Source organism: Rutidosis leptorrhynchoides, chromosome 3, assembly GCF_046630445.1.
Source record: "Rutidosis leptorrhynchoides isolate AG116_Rl617_1_P2 chromosome 3, CSIRO_AGI_Rlap_v1, whole genome shotgun sequence".
NCBI lineage: Eukaryota > Viridiplantae > Streptophyta > Magnoliopsida > Asterales > Asteraceae > Rutidosis > Rutidosis leptorrhynchoides.
In genome coordinates, this window is record NC_092335.1 from 102502972 (window position 1) to 102524380 (window position 21409).

General features: G+C 28.0%; 1 protein-coding gene across 1 annotated transcript in view; it reads left to right on the plus strand.

Moving 5' to 3' along the window:
- The first annotated feature begins 7162 nt into the window (after window positions 1-7162).
- Window positions 7163-21409, plus strand: part of LOC139900258 (uncharacterized) — a 36090-nt gene continuing 21843 nt past the window's right edge. Inside the window, exons 1-2 of the mRNA XM_071883047.1 lie at window positions 7163-7415; window positions 20455-20831. Coding sequence (XP_071739148.1) covers window positions 7163-7415; window positions 20455-20831 — 630 coding nt within the window. The remainder of the gene's footprint in view (window positions 7416-20454; window positions 20832-21409) is intronic.

Below are 21409 nucleotides of genomic sequence, written 5' to 3' on the forward strand. Positions count from 1 at the left end.
AAACTATATATGAATTATTGGACTGTCAACTGAGGACTGTCAACATTGAACAATTAAAATGAATTAAAATATTGATTATAATATATGAAACTAAACAATTCTTCAAGTTTGCCACTTGATTTCATCTTAAACCTCATTTGTATCTCAACGATTACAAACTGCGTTCAAAACCTTTCATAATTCTTGGAAACACTTCAATCGATAGGACGAACCAACCACACTTTATCTACGGAAGAAAAGATTGATGCATATAGTTATGCACTTGAAAAACTCTCGGAAACTGAGTAAACGTTTAACAAATAGCTGTGCTAATTTCTTTAGTGTTATTATCACCCAAAATAATTTTGCAGTTCTCCTTCAAAATAGCCAATTTTGTCACAGCTTCAGCAAGACAACTGTGACTTTTCATACGAAACAACCTTATTATAACGTTGATATATACGCGTGCTCTTTTATTGTCACCAAAGAACTTTTCATATTCCACCATGTTACCATCAGCGTTTAATCATCTAAAAACACAATTCTCCTGAAACCACCTCGGATTAATAAACGATGATTCAAATATCATAGCATTAAATGCAGAGGAAACAGAAAAAATGATAGGTGGTCTAAACGGCCAAAAGCTTGATGATAAAGAAAGGAGTGTTAGGAACGCTCGATAGAAAATTGGGTATTGAAAAATAGATTGAGCTACCCATGAAGGAGACCAAGGACAAATACAAGAACCAAACCCTATATTCAAAGGATTCAGGTAATTCTGAATCCGTTGAAATCTTTAGAGAATATCTTGCTCCGAAGTCATGTTAAAATCTTGCGGAAAATCTTTCTCCATCAACCATCGAACTTAGAAATTCCAAAATATCATCATCAATATCTTCGATATTTCTGAAGATATTTTCATAAATATTCTCGTTCGAGCTTATATACCTCTTCGTGCTTCCTGTGTATCATTATATTGGAAACATGCAATAGAAAATTTAGTACCGAAAAACGGATTATGCGAAACTATGAAGGAAACCATGGACAAATCACAAAGAATAAGTTTGACTTCAAAGAATCCAAAAGATTCAATGCCTGCTGAAGTCTTTAACGAATATCTTGCTCTTTGCTCTAAACCCTTGCGGACAATAATCTCCATCATCCTCTAATCTTAGATATTCAAAGATATTATCGTATCTTTCATTATAAATAGCTTCGATATTTCTGAATATATTTTCATAACTAATCTTATCTGAAATCATTAATCTCTTCGTGCTATCAGTGTTACATCATATAGACACTGTTAGTTTCTCTATTCTGTACAACTTTCGAACTTAAAATATGAATGTTATTGAAGTAATGTTGGAAACTGAAGTATGAGTTAGTATAATATAATGACACTTGATCAACGTAATTATATTACAGTAAGTCATGCTGAGTTTCTAATGGGACATGATGATTCACAGATCATAACGTCATCATGTGCCATGTTACATAACTCTTTCATTCTGATTAACTTCTGAACATATCAAGAAAATATATTCTTAATAGTTCTATTCTCAGTGATTCAGGTAATTTGACAAAACAAATCATGCTACTACCTTTGCTTTCTACCTTGTATATTATGATAATTCAAAACTCCATACCTATGAATTCTAGACCGTTACTTGCGAAAAGTAAACAAAAGCATGAAGCTCCGAAATAGAAAAAGGGTATAAATAGCAGCAAATAAGAGAGGGCATTAACTGTGGATGACAATGATTATAGGAGACAGAAGCAGGGACATTGAACTAAAAGGGAAGACATAAAACTCAACAACAACCCATAAATTACAAACCGTGGATATTAGTACGTATAGCAATATAAAGACACGGGAGGATTATAAATATAATCATCCCTAGAGCATAATAGAAATAAACAGATTCTTCAGGTGGGAGTTGGAAAAGAAGAACGATCATTGCGATAGATAGAATAAGAACAAGGATCAGAACAGGGTTAAGCATTTTCATAAACCTTTTGAATTTGGGAATTGAGTATAGAAGTGGTGAAAATAAATAGAACGGAAAAGGTAAATTTATAAAGGAAATATCAGACGTAGTAATCGGGGCAGATCACCGTATTTAATTAAAGAGATCTTAATTTCCATAAATCCCGAAAAATCAGATCTTATAGATCTTCAAGATCTCCTTTTAAATCCCTTGAATTCCGGAATTCAAACCTGAGTACGTCAAAAGTTAAAAACAAATCTTTGCTTCTCATTTCATTCTTTGGAGATAACTACATTAGTACCCTTCGAATAATCGAATTGTTTTATCCACAAAACTCAGTGATGATAAAACTCTATTTATCAACTCATATTCGTCATGAAAATAATTTTATTGTTAGCCATGACCACCTCACTCAAATTTCGGGACAAAATTTCTTTAACGGGTAGGTACTGTAGTGACCCGGGAATTTCCGACCAAATTTAAACTTTAATCTTAATCTATAATCGACACGATAAGCTAAGTCTGTAATGTTAAAGTCTCAAAACTTTGAACTGTGTTCATGTAATCATTTGACCTTTGACTAAACCCGACGATTCACGAACTATTAAGTGTAAATAAATATGTAAACATATATGTGTAATTAGATTCTATACACAGGTAACATTATATATATATAACTACAGACATATTACTATGAATCTATATATATAATTTCTATTTATAGTTATTAACATATTGTAATTAATAAATATTAAATATTCAATATATATATATATATATATATATATATATATATATTACTATATAATATATTGTAAAGATATATAATTAATAATTGTAATATATTAAATTTAAAAGTTAAAATATAGTTAATACATTAATTGGTATTATAGTTATTGTTAGCATCATTAAAATTATAAACATAAAACTTGTTACATGTAATTTGTTATGTCATTATTAGTATTATTACGATTATAATTATTGCTATTAACTATATTATCATATTATTAATACTTTTATATCAAATAGTTGTTATTAATAGAAAATAATACCATCTATTATTGTTATCATTAATAATATAATTATTATCATTGTTTTTAGTATCATTATTATTTACAATTATTATTTATATAATTATTTCTATTACTAATATTTATTTATTATTATTATTATTAATTTCAATTATATAAGTTATATAAATGTGGAAATCATACAGAATTAGTATCTGTATCCATCAATATGTAACGTTTTTTGTTTCTGTCTATGACTTTGTTATAAGCCGAGATCCACTTTTACATTAGATACAAATTCACTTTGATTTCAATATCAGCTTTTATTCCTTTCCTGTTTATGATTGATAAACTGTCAAAAATCAATTGGTTACATGTCGATTTAAATGTACAGATATTAGCCAAAATTTGTTTAACGTCGATATCAAGAATTATTCTTTTTATATTTTTATTTTATTCTATGTACAAAGGAGTGAACTGTCCACACCAAGCACCACCAAATCATCTCTCTCTCTTTATTGTTTCTATATTCGATGGCCACCATACATCACTATATCATCCTTCTGTTTTCGTTACCAAGAACAAACCCAAACCATATCATCGAAACACTTCTGCTATTCAGTTTCTATTGCTGTCGCCAATCACCATGAGACCCTGCTAATTCTGCTGGTTCTTTCTGTCAGGTTCTACATTCATTATTCTATTTATATTGTTGTTTGATTGAACGAAAACCCAAAACCCATTTAAATTACATCTTCTACTCAGCTCGTGATTATTTCCTTTGTAACCCACATACCCAGCCACTCAAACTTTTTATTGTTACAGCTTATCCACTATATTTTTATCTTCGAACTCAATCACGAAACCAATTGTTTTAACCTGCTGTTATATACATTTCTGTCTCTTTTTCGTTGATACGGTTATTATGAATACAAGGATGTCGCTGCTACATCTTGCCATTCGAACCAAATCATATCAAGTATCAAAAAGCTGTGTAGATGGTCGACACATGTTAGTAGTGGGAGCATATATATAAGTTTATTAAATAAACGACTTTACGAGTCATCTTATTCCTTTTACAATTTTTTTATCGCCACTTGCTTGTTACTTTTTAAAAGTGGTTTGCCACTCTGCGACTTTTACTTAAATATTGATGATGATAAACACGCATGATTTGGATAAACATAGTGATGATGATCGATGAATGATGAGGTTTGCATAAAATAATAAAGACTCAAGGATGATAATGATGATAAACAATGATGATGAACCGTGATATATGTTCGAATTCCAAACAACCTCAATAAACTATCATAACCCTAATACAACAAGAGTTGTTGCTGTTATCCAGTCATTGTTGGGGTTTTATTATAGATAATAGGTTAACAAAAGATTCAAAGGAATTAAACTTGATAATAATACAAAAGCCATCGAACGGCTCATTGGTTTAGGAGTGAATTGTTAAGCAGGAGGTCCAGGGTTCGATACCTGACAACTACAAAAAAATTTTTATGTCGTTAAAGTCATTGAAGCAGCCATTTGACTTAGTGGACTGTTAGTTTAGGCTAGATATAATTGGGCCAAGTTCTAAAAATGATGTTGGGCCGCTATAATCATTTGTTGGACGAGTTAAGTATTAACGGGTCTAAAAATAAATCAGAAAAGCAGAAACGGAGCCATGGTTAAGGAGTGTTGTGTGTTAGCGAGAGGTCTCGGGTTCGAGCCCTGTCATGAGCAATTTTTTTGGAAAAGCTGTAGAAAAAGGGTATATACTTTTATATTTCATTTTTTATTATTATTATTATTATTATTATTATTGTTGTTTTTAAAATTAGTATTATAGTTATTATTGTTATTAATATTACTAATATATGTAGTAAGTAACAACAATTATTATTATTAGGTATTAGTAAGATTATGATTAATATTACTATCACTTTACTATTATGTAACATCATTATTAATGTTATATTAGTATCATTAATAACAATAGAAGTACTATTAAAATTAAGGTTATTATTATAAATGTTATTATGAAAATATTACGAACTATTATTAATATTAGTATTAATATCATTTATGTAATTATTAGTACTATCAGTATATTTATAATTATTAATATCGTATTCATCCCTAATATTGTTATAAGTATTATCATTAATATTATCGTTAGTAATATTATGATTATCATTATTAATACAATTATTATAAAAATTTATTATCATTACTATCAATTTTACTAAGGTTATCATTAAAACTATCAGTATTAGTATTATAATTATTATCAATATTATTATTATTAAAAATAGTTTATGAATATAAAAATAAAAGTTTTACTAACGTTGTTAAGATTATAGGTGTAAAATAAAGATTTTTGTTTATACAAAGATATATTCAAATTACATAACTTAAGTATATTAATATCTCTTTTACATAATATATATATATATATATATATATATATATATATATATATATATATATATATATATATATATATATATATATATATATATATATATATATATATATATAAATAATGAAACTTATAAATATAACCAATACACAACTAATAATAAATAGATTTATTCGATTACGAGAATATGTATTAATAAATATACAAATGATATAGGTTCGTGAATCCGAGGTCAACCCTACACTTGTTTAAAGACGTCATATGTATTTTTACTACAAAATACAGTATGGTGAGTTTCATTATTCCCTTTTTAAATGCTTTTGCAATATATATTTTTGGGACTGAGAATGCATGCGCTGTTTTTATAAATGTTTTACGAAATAGACACAAGTAATCAAAACTACATTATATGGTTAAATGATCGAAATCGAATATGCCCCTTTATAGTCTGGTAATCTAAGAATTAGGGAACATATACCCTAATTGACGCGAACTCTAAAGATAGATCTATCGAGCCCAACAAGCCCCATCCAAAGTACCGGATGTTTTAGTACTTCGAAATTTATATCATGTCCGAAGGAGGATCCCGGAATGATGGGGATATTCTTATATGCATATTGTGAATGTCGGTTACCAGGTGTTCAATCCATATGAATGATACTTTTGTCTCTATGCACGGGACGTATGTTTATGAGAAATGGAAATATGAAATCTTGTGGTCTATTAAAATTATGAAATAAATATTTATGTTAAATTAATGAACTCACCAACCTTTTGGTTGACACTTGAAAGCATGTTTATTCTCAGGTATGAAAGAAATCTTCCGTTGTGCAATTGCTCATTTTAAAGATATTACTTGGAGTCATTCATGACATATTTCAAAAGACGTTGCATTCGAGTTATTGAGTTCATCAAGATTATTATTAAGTCAATTATAGTTAGATATTATGAAATGGTATGCATGCCGTCGAATTTCGATGTAATGAAAGATTGTCTTTTCAAAAATGAATGCAATGTTTGTAAAATGTATCATATAGAGGTCAAGCACCTCGCAATGTAATCAACTGTTATGAATCATTTATAATCGATATGGACTTCGTCCGGATGGATTAGGACGGGTCCTCACACCAAAGGCGCTACTTCAATTCATAACACATTTCAGGCTTTAACACTGTTACGTCACTATGGCCGTCATCAAATTCCACGAAACTAATCAGGGTTGCATGATAAATTTAGAAGACCCACCACTGAGGCATTGTCTGAGTGGTATAAACTCTGGGTTGGATCTGAGTTATAGTTGGTGCATGTTCGAAACTAGGGGATGTTTTTTCAAGGATTCCGTTGTGGTGAATAAAAGTGTAAGCCTTAAGTCACTCGGTTTATCCAAAGCACATCGGGTACTCAATGTGGCGATGATGAATGCGAATTTTTTCCTAACAGGTGTGTGGTGTCAAATAAGAAAATTCGATGTCAAAATTGCTATTAAAAAAAATTAGAAGACCCTTTTGAAAATATAAAATATTCTATTAGGAACATACTTTTCAATTTATTTAATAGGCGATAGGCGATTCAATATTTGCAAGAAGCAAGTAAAGTTTTTTTTATTTTATTTCGCGGTTATAAGTTTTTTTCACCTACTTTAAAAAATAATGAAATTTTCAAGATTTTGGGACACTTTGAAATATTAAGTTTTTGAGCAATTGCAAATCTTACTCCTTTGGAAGTCACCATTCCGATCAAGAAATCCTCTGTAAAACCCTAAATCAATCATGATGAGACGTGCTTTACTCAACCCCAAATTCCCCATTAATTACCCCCTTACCCCCACTCCTCCTTCATCTTCAACCCCGTTTCCAAACACACCAATTTCACCTTTGTTCAGTTACCCATCCAAATTCAGGTTTTTCTCAGCTGAAAATGAAAATCCATTCATCGACAAACCAAACCCTAATTCAGAATCAACCACCATTTCCCCTCCACCACCAAAAGATTTCAAGGTCCAAGATGTCAGCAATAATAAAGGTACATTACTAAACCCTAATTTCGTTTTCAGTGTATATGAGTGTCTGTATGTACGTATGTTAGAATGTGTATGTTAATGGGTGGCAGAACTGAAAAGCATATATGCGAGTGCGACTCGTTAATAATTAATATTATTACTACTATCATGCCTAAACTCGATCTTAATGCTGGAACTCGAGTAGGTGATTAACTGTTTGAATGGTTAACATGGCCCCTATGTATGCATGGTTGTTTCATCTGAATAATTTCTCTTTTAATAGTCTCCAAGACAATTTTCTTTAATTGCCTGTAATGGTCAACAATTGTCAGCAGAAAAACTTTATGCTAGTAATTTTACAAAAAATACATAAAAACAAACCTATTGTTTGCTCTTCAAAGTCGATTGCTTTCAGCGCTTTGCTAGCATGCTGGCGTGTACGGTCAAGTTCCTGTTGTAATCCTGATAACTGCAATGAAACCTGCTTTGACTTTTCGTTGACTTCACGATATTTAGCCTCATAATGTTGTTGACCTAAACCCAACCTGATTTTCTAATCTGGTTGAGTATTTCGACCCAAAAGTAAACCTGTTAATCCTGATCCAACCCTGATAACCCATTTATCTTATTAGGCCTACTGGTTTTCAGTTGATTAACATGTCATTTTGGGTCAAATGGTTCTCATTAGTCAACCTCTAAATCTATCACTCATTATTAAATTAATATAGAGTATTTAAACTGTTGACTACTTTTTATATTATTTCTGGTTGTCGGGTGAAAGGACCCGTCCTAATCCATCCGGACAAAGTCCACATCGATTATAAACGATTCACAATAGTTGATTACATCGCGAGGTATTTGACCTCTATATGATACATTTTACAAACATTGCATTCGTTTTTAAAAGACATACTTTCATTGCATCGAAAGTTGAAGGCATGCATACAATTTCATAATATATCTAACTATAATTGACTTAATAATAATCTTGATGAACTCAACAACTCGAATGCAACGTCTTTCGAAATATGCCATGAATGACTCCAAGTAATATCTATAAAATGAGCAAATGCACAGCGGAAGAATTCTTTCATACCTGAGAATAAACATGCTTTCAAGTGTCAACCAAAAGGTTGGTGAGTTCATTGGTTTATCATAAATAATCATTTCATAATTTTAATAGACCACAAGATTTCATATTTCCATTCCTCATAAACATACGTCCCATGCATAGAGACAAAATATCATTCATATGGATTGAACACCTGGTAACCGACATTCACAATTTGTATATAAGAATATCCCCATCATTCCGGGATCCTTCTTCGGACATGATATAAATTTCGAAGTACTAAAGCATCTGGTACTTTGGATGGGGCTTGTTGGGCCCGATAGATCTATCTTTAGAGTTCGCGTCAATTAGGGTGTCTGTTCCTTAATTCTTAGATTACCAGACTTAATAAAAAGGGCATATTCGATTAGATAATCCAACTATAGAATGTAGTTTCAATTACTTGTGTCTATCTCATAAAGCATTTATAAAAGCAGCGCATGTATTCTCAGTCCCAAAAATATATATTGCAAAAGCATTTAAAAAGGGATTAATGAAACTCACGCATATAAATATTGTAAAACAGTTAATAAAGCATTTGCATGTATTCTCAGCCCAAAAATGTAAAGAGTAAAAAGGGTAAATGAAACTCACCTAATGTATTTTGTAGTAAAAATACATATGACTATATTGAACAACTGAACAATGCAGGGTTGACCTCGGATTCACAAACCTAAATCATTTATATATATATTAACACACATAATTGTAATCGAACAAATTTATATATATATACAATTTATTAGTTATATCATTTTTATATTAATAACCTATATGTTTCATATATTCATTTTATATATTTATAATAAATAAAAATATAAATTTTGTTATGTAATATGTATTAAATATACATATATATATATATATATATATATATATATATATATATATATATATATATATATATATATATATATATATATATATATATATATATATATATATATATATATATATATATATATCGTTTGTTTGTTAAAATTATAATAATACTAAAATAATATTAATAATGATAAAAATAATAATAATGATAATATAGTTAAAAATGTTACTTTTAATATTAATGATAAAAATGATAACTTTAATAAAAATGATACTTTTAATAAAGATGTTAATTTTAATAATAATAAATACTAAATAATGATTTTTCTAATAATAATAATGATACTAATATTTATATTAATAACTATAACGATAATAAAACTACTAATAATACCAATACTCATGATAATAATAATAATCTTAATAATCCTATTAATGATAATAATAATGATTATAATTGTAAAAATATTAATTTTACTGTTAAAAATAGTTTTGATAACGATTTTGATAATTATATAATAATAATACTCATATTAATAACTATGCTTATGTTGATAATAATTTTAGTACTTACGAAATGATGCCAATACTAATATTTATAACAGTAACTTGTATTATTTTCATAATAATAGTAATAATAATAAGCATAATCATATCAATACCTATTTTAATATTAATAGTAATAGCGATAATATTAATATTTAACGATAATAATAATAATAACAATTTGTAGTATGATTATTATAGTATTAGTTAACTTATCTTTAATAAGAATAATATTCATTTTTGTGGTTATACTTCTAATTAAATAATATTTATTACTTGTGTTAATACAATACTAATAATAATGATATTACTAATAATAATAATAATAATAGTAATACTAATTGTATTGATAATAATAATAATTCTATTTCTTAATATCACAAGTAACATAATATTATAACAAAATGATTTATACTAACAATAATAATAATAATAGTTAATAATAATAATAATAATAATAATAATAATAATAATAATAATAATAATAATAATAATAATAATAATAATAATTGAAATAAAAATAAAGTGTATACCCTTTGAAGCTTTTTTTTCCTAAAAAGAATGCTCTAGACGAGGCTCGAACCTCCGACCTCCCGTTACCCCGACATAACCCTTTACCATTGCTCTGCCTCGATTTTTCTGAATTAATACTCAATTTAATTATTTTTATACCATATATATTTCTGTTTCTTTTATTCACCTTCTTCTTCACCAGGATTCGATCGACCAACGTAACCTCCTAAGTTCTAATTGACTATTTGATTTAGTTATCATAATTAAAACAGAAACGTTCGAATGGGGTTGAACTGATTTAACAGAATTAAAATAAAAAAATCAAGCAATAGCAGCAACACTATGAACACGAAGAACTCCAAGATTGATTTTTAAATTGAGACTGTTTTACATCACAAGTATAACATGAAATAGATAGAAAAACGTTCCTAGAAACTTTATCCATCCTCAATCGAACTGAAAACATTAACCTGAATTCGAATTTTATTAAAGAACAATGGTTGACTTTTTTTATTTGAAACTTTGACTCGAGAATTCGTTTTCTATAGAAAGAATTGGATTTTGAAGTTTTGCAGATACTTTAAGTAGGAGATTCCTAACACCATGACATTTGTGGATTTTTTTAAATCATTCGAATTCGGTTTTTGAATAAAAAGTGAAGATACAGAGTTTTATATCGAGCTGTAACTTTTCCTTTTTTTTTATTCACTTGATTAAAGGCTGTAGTAGGTTTTAATTGATAAAGACCATGAATAATTGATTGATTTCTTTGCAAAAGTCGTGCTTAAACACTTGTTTTATTAGTGGAAAAATCGATGGTAGCATGTTTCAAAGCAGACAGGAACATAAAAAAAAAAGAATTCAAAAGCAGACTTCGACTGCTAACTGATTTTGTTTGTTTGTGTTTTGGATCAAGATTCTTGTAGTAAAAATCTTACAGACATGCTTAGCAATTTACAACAGTTTGAAAACAACAGGAAACAGATTACGTTCTTTGTATATTTATATACATATATTCTGTATTTATATAATTATATATATATATATATATGTATTCTGTTTTACGTATATACATATATATTCTGCATTTCGTATTGTATAACTATATATCTGTTTGTACATTTGTATTAGTATATATGTATTATATAATTACTCTTATTAATTAGTAATTATAATTGTAACAATAATACACTTATTATTATAAATAATAATAAAATTTATAATAATATAATTGTATATTATTATTAATGGTTTTGAATATAATATCTATAAAATTAATAATAATAATATTATTTATCATAATTTAATAATAATGATAACAATAATACTAATATTATTAATGTTAATAATAATATTAGTAATCAAAATATATATACCAAATTCGTATCTATAAATTATATATTTAAAATAATATTGATACCACTAGTGTTAATATTAGAAGTAACAACAATATTATTTTACCAACTATAATTATACTTGTATTATGTATTATTACTTATGTAATATTTATTATTCATATTTCATATAATATATCATATAATAACTTTTATTGATTAATTATTATTTCACATTATTATTTATACACATATACTTATATATATATATATATATATATATATATATATATATATATATATATATATATACATATTTATTTACAATTAATTGTTCGTGAATCGTCGAGAGCAGTCGAAGGTCAATTGAGTATATGAACATCGTTTCAAAATTTTCTAGACTCAACATTACATACTTCGCTTATCGTATCGGAATCATATAAAGATTAAGTTTAAATTTGGTCAGAAATCTCCGGGTCATCACAGTACCTACCCGTTTAAGAAATTTCGTCCCGAAATTTGAGTGAGGTCGTCATGGCTAACAATAAAAATGTTTTCCTGGCGAATATGAGTTGATAAATAGAGTTTTATCATTATTGAATAATATAGATAAAACGACTCGATTATGTGAAGCGTATGAGCGAAGCTATCACTAAATAGTGAAATAAAAATGACAAGTTTCATCATAACTTTTGACTAGTCATGGTTGAATTTAGAAAATAAGGTGCGTCTTAACTTTTGACGTTGTCTTGATTGAATTCCAGAATTCAAGAGATTTAAAAGAAAATCTTGGAAATCTAAAAGATTTGATTCTCCGGCGAATAAGGAAATTAAGATCTCTCTAATTAAATATGGTGATCTGCTTCGATTACTCTGTCAGATATTTCCATTATAAATTAAACTCTTCCGTTCCATTATTCTCACCATTCCTATACTTTCCTTCTTGTTTCATACATCCAAAAGATTCTAAAAATACTTAATTCAGTTCTGATCCTTGTCCTCATCCTTACTATCGTAACAATGATTCTCCTTTTCCAGCTTCCACCAGAGGAATCTGCTTTCTTCTACTTCGCCCTTGGGATTATAACGTTTTTAATTCTCCCGTGTCTTTATGTTGCGATAAACATTGATATACACGGTTCGTAATTTATGTGTTGTTATCGGGCTTTATATTCTCCCTTAAATTTCAAAGCTTTATGCTTTTGTTTTCTCTTCTCGACTTCAAGTCAAGCGAATAATGGTCCAGAATTTGTAGATATAGAGTTTCGAATGATTATAATGTTCTAAGCAGGAAGGAACGTGATAGCACGATTTGATTTTCAAATTTATCAACATCACGGAAGATAGAACCATCAAGGAAATATTTTCTTGATTTGTTCAGGAGATAAGTAGAATGAAAGAGTTATGTAACATGGCACATGATGACGTTATGATTTGTGAATCATCACGTCCCATTAGAAACTCAGCATGAATTACTGTAATATAATCACGTTGATCAAGTGTCATTATATTATACTAACTCATGCATCAATTTCCAACATTACTTCATTAACATTCATATTTTAAGCTCGAAAGTTTACAGAATATAGAAACTAATAGTTTCTATATGATGTAACACTGATAGCACGAAGAGATTAATGATTTCAGATAAGAATAATTATGAAAATATCTTCAGACATATCGAAGATATTTATGATGATATTTTGGAATTTCTAAGTTCGATCGTTGATGAGGAAGATTTTCCGCAAGATTTTAACATGACTTCGGAGCAAGATATTCTCTAAAGATTTCAACGGATCCAGAATTATCTGGATTCTTTGAATATAGGGTATGGTCTTTGTATTTGGCCTTGGTCTCCTTCATAGTTTGCTCAATCTGTTTTTCAGTGCCAAATTTTCTATCGAGCGTTCCTAACATTTCCTTCTTTATTATTAAACTTTTGGCCGTTTAGACCATTTACTATTTTTCTGTTTCCTCTGCATTTAATGCTACGATATTTGAATCATCGGTTATCAATCCGAGGTGGTTTCAGGAGAATTGTATTTTTAGATGATTAAACGCTGATGGTACTATGGTGGAATATAAAAGGTTCCCCGGTAACAATAAAAGAGCGCACATATATATATCAAGGTTATAATAAGGTTGTTTCGAACGAAAAGTCAAAGTTGACTTGCTGAAGCTGTGACAAAATTTGCTAATTTGGAAAGGGAATGCAAAGTTATTTTGGGTAATAATAACACTAAAGGAATTAGCATAACTACGTGTTCAACGTTTACTCAGTTTCTGAGAGTTTTTCAGATGCATAACTAAATGCATCAATCTCTTCTCCCGTAGATGATGTGCGGTTGATTCATCTTCCCGTTTGAGGTGTTTTCAAGGATCATGAAAGGTTTGAACGCGGATTATAATTGTCATGATACAAATGAGGTTTAAGATGAAATCAAGTGGCAAACTTGAAGAATTATTTAGCTTCATATGTTATAATCAGTATTTTAATTCACTTTAATTGTCCAATATTATTAGTCCACAGTCGATAGTCCACAGTTTGCAGTCCAATAATTCATATATAGTTTAATATATAATATTCGAATTAATTAATACGTATCGTGACCCTTGTACATGTCTCAGACTCGATCACAACTCAAAGTATATATATTATTTGAGAATCAACCTCAACCCTGTATAGAGAACTCGATCATTACTGCATATAGAGTGTCTATGGTGATTCCAAATAATATATATAGATGCGTCGATATGATATGTCAAAACCTTGTATACGTGTCCCGATATTTAAAGTGCGTAAAATAAATAACAGAAATTAAATGACGATAAATTAAATGCGTAAAGTAAATAACAGAAATTAAATAACAATAAATAAAATTGTGATAATTAAATTGTGATAAATAAACTGCGATAACTAAAATGTAATCAGTTAGCTAGGAACAGTTTGCTAGGAACAGTTAGCGTAGATTCTTAACAAAATTTCAATTAGTTAATTCGTTTGTTTCTAACAACTTTTATTTTGTCCAATATTTTCTTCATTATGCCACTTGTTGGATTGTGATAAATCAAAATCCAAATATGAAATTGAAATAAAAAAAATGGTTATTCTGCGGCGAACGGATTTGAATCTCTGTAGATGTAAGTAGGATAGTAAATGGATGTTGAATCAGATTCGAAGAATGTGCAGTATAACCTATTAAAGTGAAATCTAAATATTCCTCGGGTATTACCTACCCGTTAAAATATTTTCACCATTAACAGTTTATACGAAAGAATTTTTAATTACAATCTTTATGAAAATATACTTACAGATATATTTTCTTCAGATGTAATCATAGATTTAATGAGTTAATATAATATTAATCTCATTTGATTTACCGTTAGAACTAGAATATATAATCTCTAAAACATTGAAGATTACATAATCATCATGTCGAACGAAGATAAATGATGTAGAACGATTCGCAGATTGATGATTATGCTCGAGGTACATAATTAGATGTTGAGGTGTATGATGTGAACTTGAGTTTTTTGGTGGTACTGGTATTGATGTTGGTGCTGGTGATGTTGCTGAAGCTGGTACGTTTTGCACCATATTCTCCAAATTGATTACTAGAGCGCGAAGTTCATTGACTTCTTGTATTACTCCGGGATGATTGTCGGTCGGAATGAGCGGATGAATAAGGTTTAGAATCTGAGTTATGATATAGTCGTGGTGAGATATTCGAGAAATGAGGGTGAAAATGGTGTTACGAACAGGTTCGCCGGTAAGTGCTTCAAGTTCTTTGCCAAAAGGTGAATTCGGTTAGTGGAAGGAATCGCCTACTGCGCGTCTCCATTTATTAAGTCGACTACGAATCCATCAGGTGAATTGGGGATGGATGATTGGTTGATTCATTCTGCTGACGTTGCTTCCAGAGCTTAGATGACTATCCATTCGGAATAACTGTCGGAATAACTATCGGAATAGCTGTCGGAATCCCAGGGACTCGAACTAGTTAAAGGATTCATCTCGTACGCTCAGATGAAGGATTTTCAATAAGAAATAGATTATAGGATGTAGATTAGTATCCTGCAATACATAATTTACATATGCATATGTAATACTAAAATCTCATAAGTTGCGGAGGAATCTACGGAAGCTGTCAGGTAAAGATAACAATAACAGATACGCTAAGATATGAATTAGCAGATACGCTAAGATACGAATTTTGTCTATACACTATTCATGCAATCATTGCAGTAAGATGTGTCTAGACTAAGAATGATAAGCAGGTAATTTCCTAAGGATGATAAGCAGATGATTTTCGATAAAAATGATAAGCAAAACTTTTTGACATGCAGACCAGGTCGAAGTCCAGACTCACTAATGCATCCTAACGACTCATCAGTTAGACACACTAATGCAGACCCGGTTCACTAAGACCACCGCTCTGATACCAACTGAAAGGACCCGTCGTAATCCATCCGGACAAAGTCCACATCGATTATAAACGATTCACAATAGTTGATTACATCGCGAGGTATTTGACCTCTATATGATACATTTTACAAACATTGCATTCGTTTTTAAAAGACATACTTTCATTACATCGAAAGTTGAAGGCATGCATACAATTTCATAATATATCTAACTATAATTGACTTAATAATAATCTTGATGAACTCAATAACTCGAATGCAACGTCTTTCGAAATATGCGATGAATGACTCCAAGTAATATCTATAAAATGAGCAAATGCACAGCGGAAGAATTCTTTCGTACCTGAGAATAAACATGCTTTCAAGTGTCAACCAAAAGGTTGGTGAGTTCATTGGTTTATCATAAATAATCATTTCATAATTTTAATAGACCACAAGATTTCATATTTCCATTCCTCATAAACATACGTCCCATGCATAGAGACAAAATATCATTCATATGGATTGAACACCTGGTAACCGACATTCACAATTTGTATATAAGAATATCCCCATCATTCCGGGATCCTTCTTCGGACATGATATAAATTTCGAAGTACTAAAGCATCCGGTACTTTGGATGGGGCTTGTTGGGCCCGATAGATCTATCTTTAGAGTTCGCGTCAATTAGGGTGTCTGTTCCCTAATTCTTAGATTACCAGACTTAATAAAAAGGGCATATTCGATTAGATAATCCAACCATAGAATGTAGTTTCAATTACTTGTGTCTATCTCGTAAAGCATTTATAAAAGCAGCGCATGTATTCTCAGTCCCAAAAATATATATTGCAAAAGCATTTAAAAAGGGATTAATGAAACTCACGCATATAAATATTGTAAAACAGTTAATAAAGCATTTGCATGTATTCTCAGCCCAAAAATGTAAAGAGTAAAAAGGGTAAATGAAACTCACCTAATGTATTTTGTAGTAAAAATACATATGACTATATTGAACAACTGAACAATGCAGGGTTGACCTCGGATTCACAAACCTAAATCATTTATATATATATATTAACACACATAATTGTAATCGAACAAATTTATATATATATACAATTTATTAGTTATATCATTTTTATATTAATAACCTATATGTTTCATATATTCATTTTATATATTTATAATAAATAAAAATATAAATTTTGTTATGTAATATGTATTAAATATATATATATATATATATATATATATATATATATATATATATATATATATATATATATATATATATATATATATATATATATATATATATATATATATATATATATATATATATATATATATCGTTTGTTTGTTAAAATTATAATAATACTAAAATAATATTAATAATGATAAAAATAATAATAATGATAATATAGTTAAAAATGTTACTTTTAATATTAATGATAAAAATGATAACTTTAATAAAAATGATACTTTTAATAAAGATGTTAATTTTAATAATAATAAATACTAAATAATGATTTTTCTAATAATAATAATGATACTAATATTTATATTAATAACTATAACGATAATAAAACTGCTAATAATAATACCAATACTCATGATAATAATAATAATCTCAATAATCCTATTAATGATAATAATAATGATTATAATTGTAAAAATATTAATTTTACTGTTAAAAATAGTTTTGATAACGATTTTGATAATTATATAATAATAATACTCATATTAATAACTATGCTTATGTTGATAATAATTTTAGTACTTACGAAATGATGCCAATACTAATATTTATAACAGTAACTTGTATTATTTTCATAATAATAGTAATAATAATAAGCATAATCATATCAATACCTATTTTAATATTAATAGTAATAGCGATAATATTAATATTTAACGATAATAATAATAATAACAATTTGTAGTATGATTATTATAGTATTAGTTAACTTATCTTTAATAAGAATAATATTCATTTTTGTGGTTATACTTCTAATTAAATAATATTTATTACTTGTGTTAATACAATACTAATAATAATGATATTACTAATAATAATAATAATAATAATAATTGTAATACTAATTGTATTGATAATAATAATAATTCTATTTCTTAATATCACAAGTAACATAATATTATAACAAAATGATTTACACTAACAATAATAATAATAATAATAATAATAGTTAATAATAATAATAATAATAATAATAATAATAATAATAATAATAATAATAATAATAATAATAATTGAAATAAAAATAAAGTGTATACCCTTTGAAGCTTTTTTTTCTAAAAAGAATGCTCTAGATGAGGCTCGAACCTCCGACCTCCTGTTACCCCGACATAACCCTTTACCATTGCTCTGCCTCAATTTTTCTGAATTAATACTCAATTTAATTATTTTTATACCATATATATTTCTGTTTCTTTTATTCACCTTCTTCTTCACCAGGATTCGATCGACCAACGTAACCTCCTAAGTTCTAATTGACTATTTGATTTAGTTATCATAATTAAAACAGAAATGTTCGAATGGGGTTGAACTGATTTAACAGAATTAAAATAAAAAAATCAAGCAATAGCAGCAACACTATGAACACGAAGAACTCCAAGATTGATTTTTAAATTGAGACTGTTTTACATCACAAGTATAACATGAAATAGATAGAAAAACGTTCCTAGAAACTTTATCCATCCTCAATCGAACTGAAAACATTAACCTGAATTCGAATTTTATTAAAGAACAATGGTTGACTTTTTTTATTTGAAACTTTGACTCGAGAATTCGTTTTCTATAGAAAGAATTGGATTTTGAAGTTTTGCAGATACTTTGAGTAGGAGATTCCTAACACCATGACATTTGTGGATTTTTTTAAAATCATTCGAATTCGGTTTTTGAATAAAAAGTGAAGATACAGAGTTTTATATCGAGCTGTAACTTTTCCTTTTTTTTTTATTCACTTGATTAAAGGCTGTAGTAGGTTTTAATTGATAAAGACCATGAATAATTGATTGATTTCTTTGCAAAAGTCGTGCTTAAACACTTGTTTTATTAGTGGAAAAATCGATGGTAGCATGTTTCAAAGCAGACAGGAACATAAAAAAAAGAATTCAAAAGCAGACTTCGACTGCTAACTGATTTTGTTTGTTTGTGTTTTGGATCAAGATTCTTGTAGTAAAAATCTTACAGGCATGCTTAGCAATTTACAACAGTTTGAAAACAACAGGAAACAGATTACGTTCTTTGTATATTTATATACATATATTCTGTATTTATATAATTATATATATATATGTATTCTGTTTTACGTATATACATATATATTCTGCATTTCGTATTGTATAACTATATATCTGTTTGTACATTTGTATTAGTATATATGTATTATATAATTACTCTTATTAATTAGTAATTATAATTGTAACAATAATACACTTATTATTATAAATAATAATAAAATTTATAATAATATAATTGTATATTATTATTAATGGTTTTGAATATAATATCTATAAAATTAATAATAATAATATTATTTATCATAATTTAATACTAATGATAACAATAATACTAATATTATTAATGTTAATAATAATATTAGTAATCAAAATATATATACCAAATTCGTATCTATAAATTATATATTTAAAATAATATTGATACCACTAGTGTTAATATTAGAAGTAACAACAATATTATTTTACCAACTATAATTATACTTGTATTATGTATTATTACTTATGTAATATTTATTATTCATATTTCATATAATATATCATATAATAACTTTTATTGATTAATTATTATTTCACATTATTATTTATACACATATACTTATATATATATATATATATATACATATTTATTTACAATTAATTATTCGTGAATCGTCGAGAGCAGTCGAAGGTCAATTGAGTATATGAACATCGTTTCAAAATTTTCTAGACTCAACATTACATACTTCGCTTATCGTATCGGAATCATATAAAGATTAAGTTTAAATTTGGTCGGAAATCTCCGGGTCGTCACATCGGGTGAACCCGAAAACTCATTGAGTATCCCAAACCCTAGCTACAGGTTTGTGGGTTTCGGGTTGACAGGTTTGCAGATCAAAAACCCTGACCCGAACTTTCTTATTTTTAATCGGTTAAGGTTATAGCTGCATCCCTGCATGAATGTGATTACGAGTATTACAAATATCTATTTCTTTAACTTAAATGATACTGTAAGTAACATCATGCCTATCATATCGTATCTATAAATTTGATATTTTAACTGCTCAAATGTCTTTTTTTATTTTGCTAAAGGCTTGAAGACAGACACCACCATTGAACACGATGTAGAATTCGAACAAATGCATCCAAAGACCCTAAAAGTGATGCGATTCGGTTTGCATCTATTGAACAACCCAGACGTTTTGTTTGAAATGCTGAACGACCCTAAATGTCGTGAAATCGCTGATCAGTATCCAGAAATCATTCACATGCTCAAAACTAATCCTGTCATTTCCAGACGAGCATTAGAGTCTCTAAGAATTAAGCTTGAAACAAACCCTAAAGACTTGCTTGAAATGATGGGTAGACTAGACCGACTGGTTAGGAGCAATGAAGAAAACGGCCAGGAGGCTAACTCAAATCCGTTTGTAGCACTTTTTGGTCTGGGTGGAGCTGCTCAAAACCAGGCGGCTAATGTGATGACCCGGGAATTTCCGACCAAATTTAAACATAATCTTATATGATTCGACTCGATAAGCAAAGTCTATTAAACCGAGTCTCATTATGTTTGAACTATTTCATGATAACATTTGACCTTTAACTATTTCCGACGATTCACGAACCTTTAATTGTAACTAAGAATGTAAATATAAATAATTATATATAAAACTAATTATATTAGTATTAATGAACTATTAAGTAATTTTGTTATTATAAAAGATAACATTTAATAACTAAAGATTTTCATTTTGAATATATATAGTATATTGTATATAAATGATTCAAACATATTTTACCAACGTTATCAAAATATTAAATGTACAATGTTATACTTTGTAGTTAATTGTTTAATATACATAATTAATCATCTACTCAACATTTAAAACATGATTTTATATATATGGTAGTATACATATATACATAAATATAACTATATATATATGATTTTATACATAATTATTATATTATGTATATGTAGAAATTTATAATATATCTATGATGAAATAATGTACTATTTTAATAAATATATATAATACTTACATATATA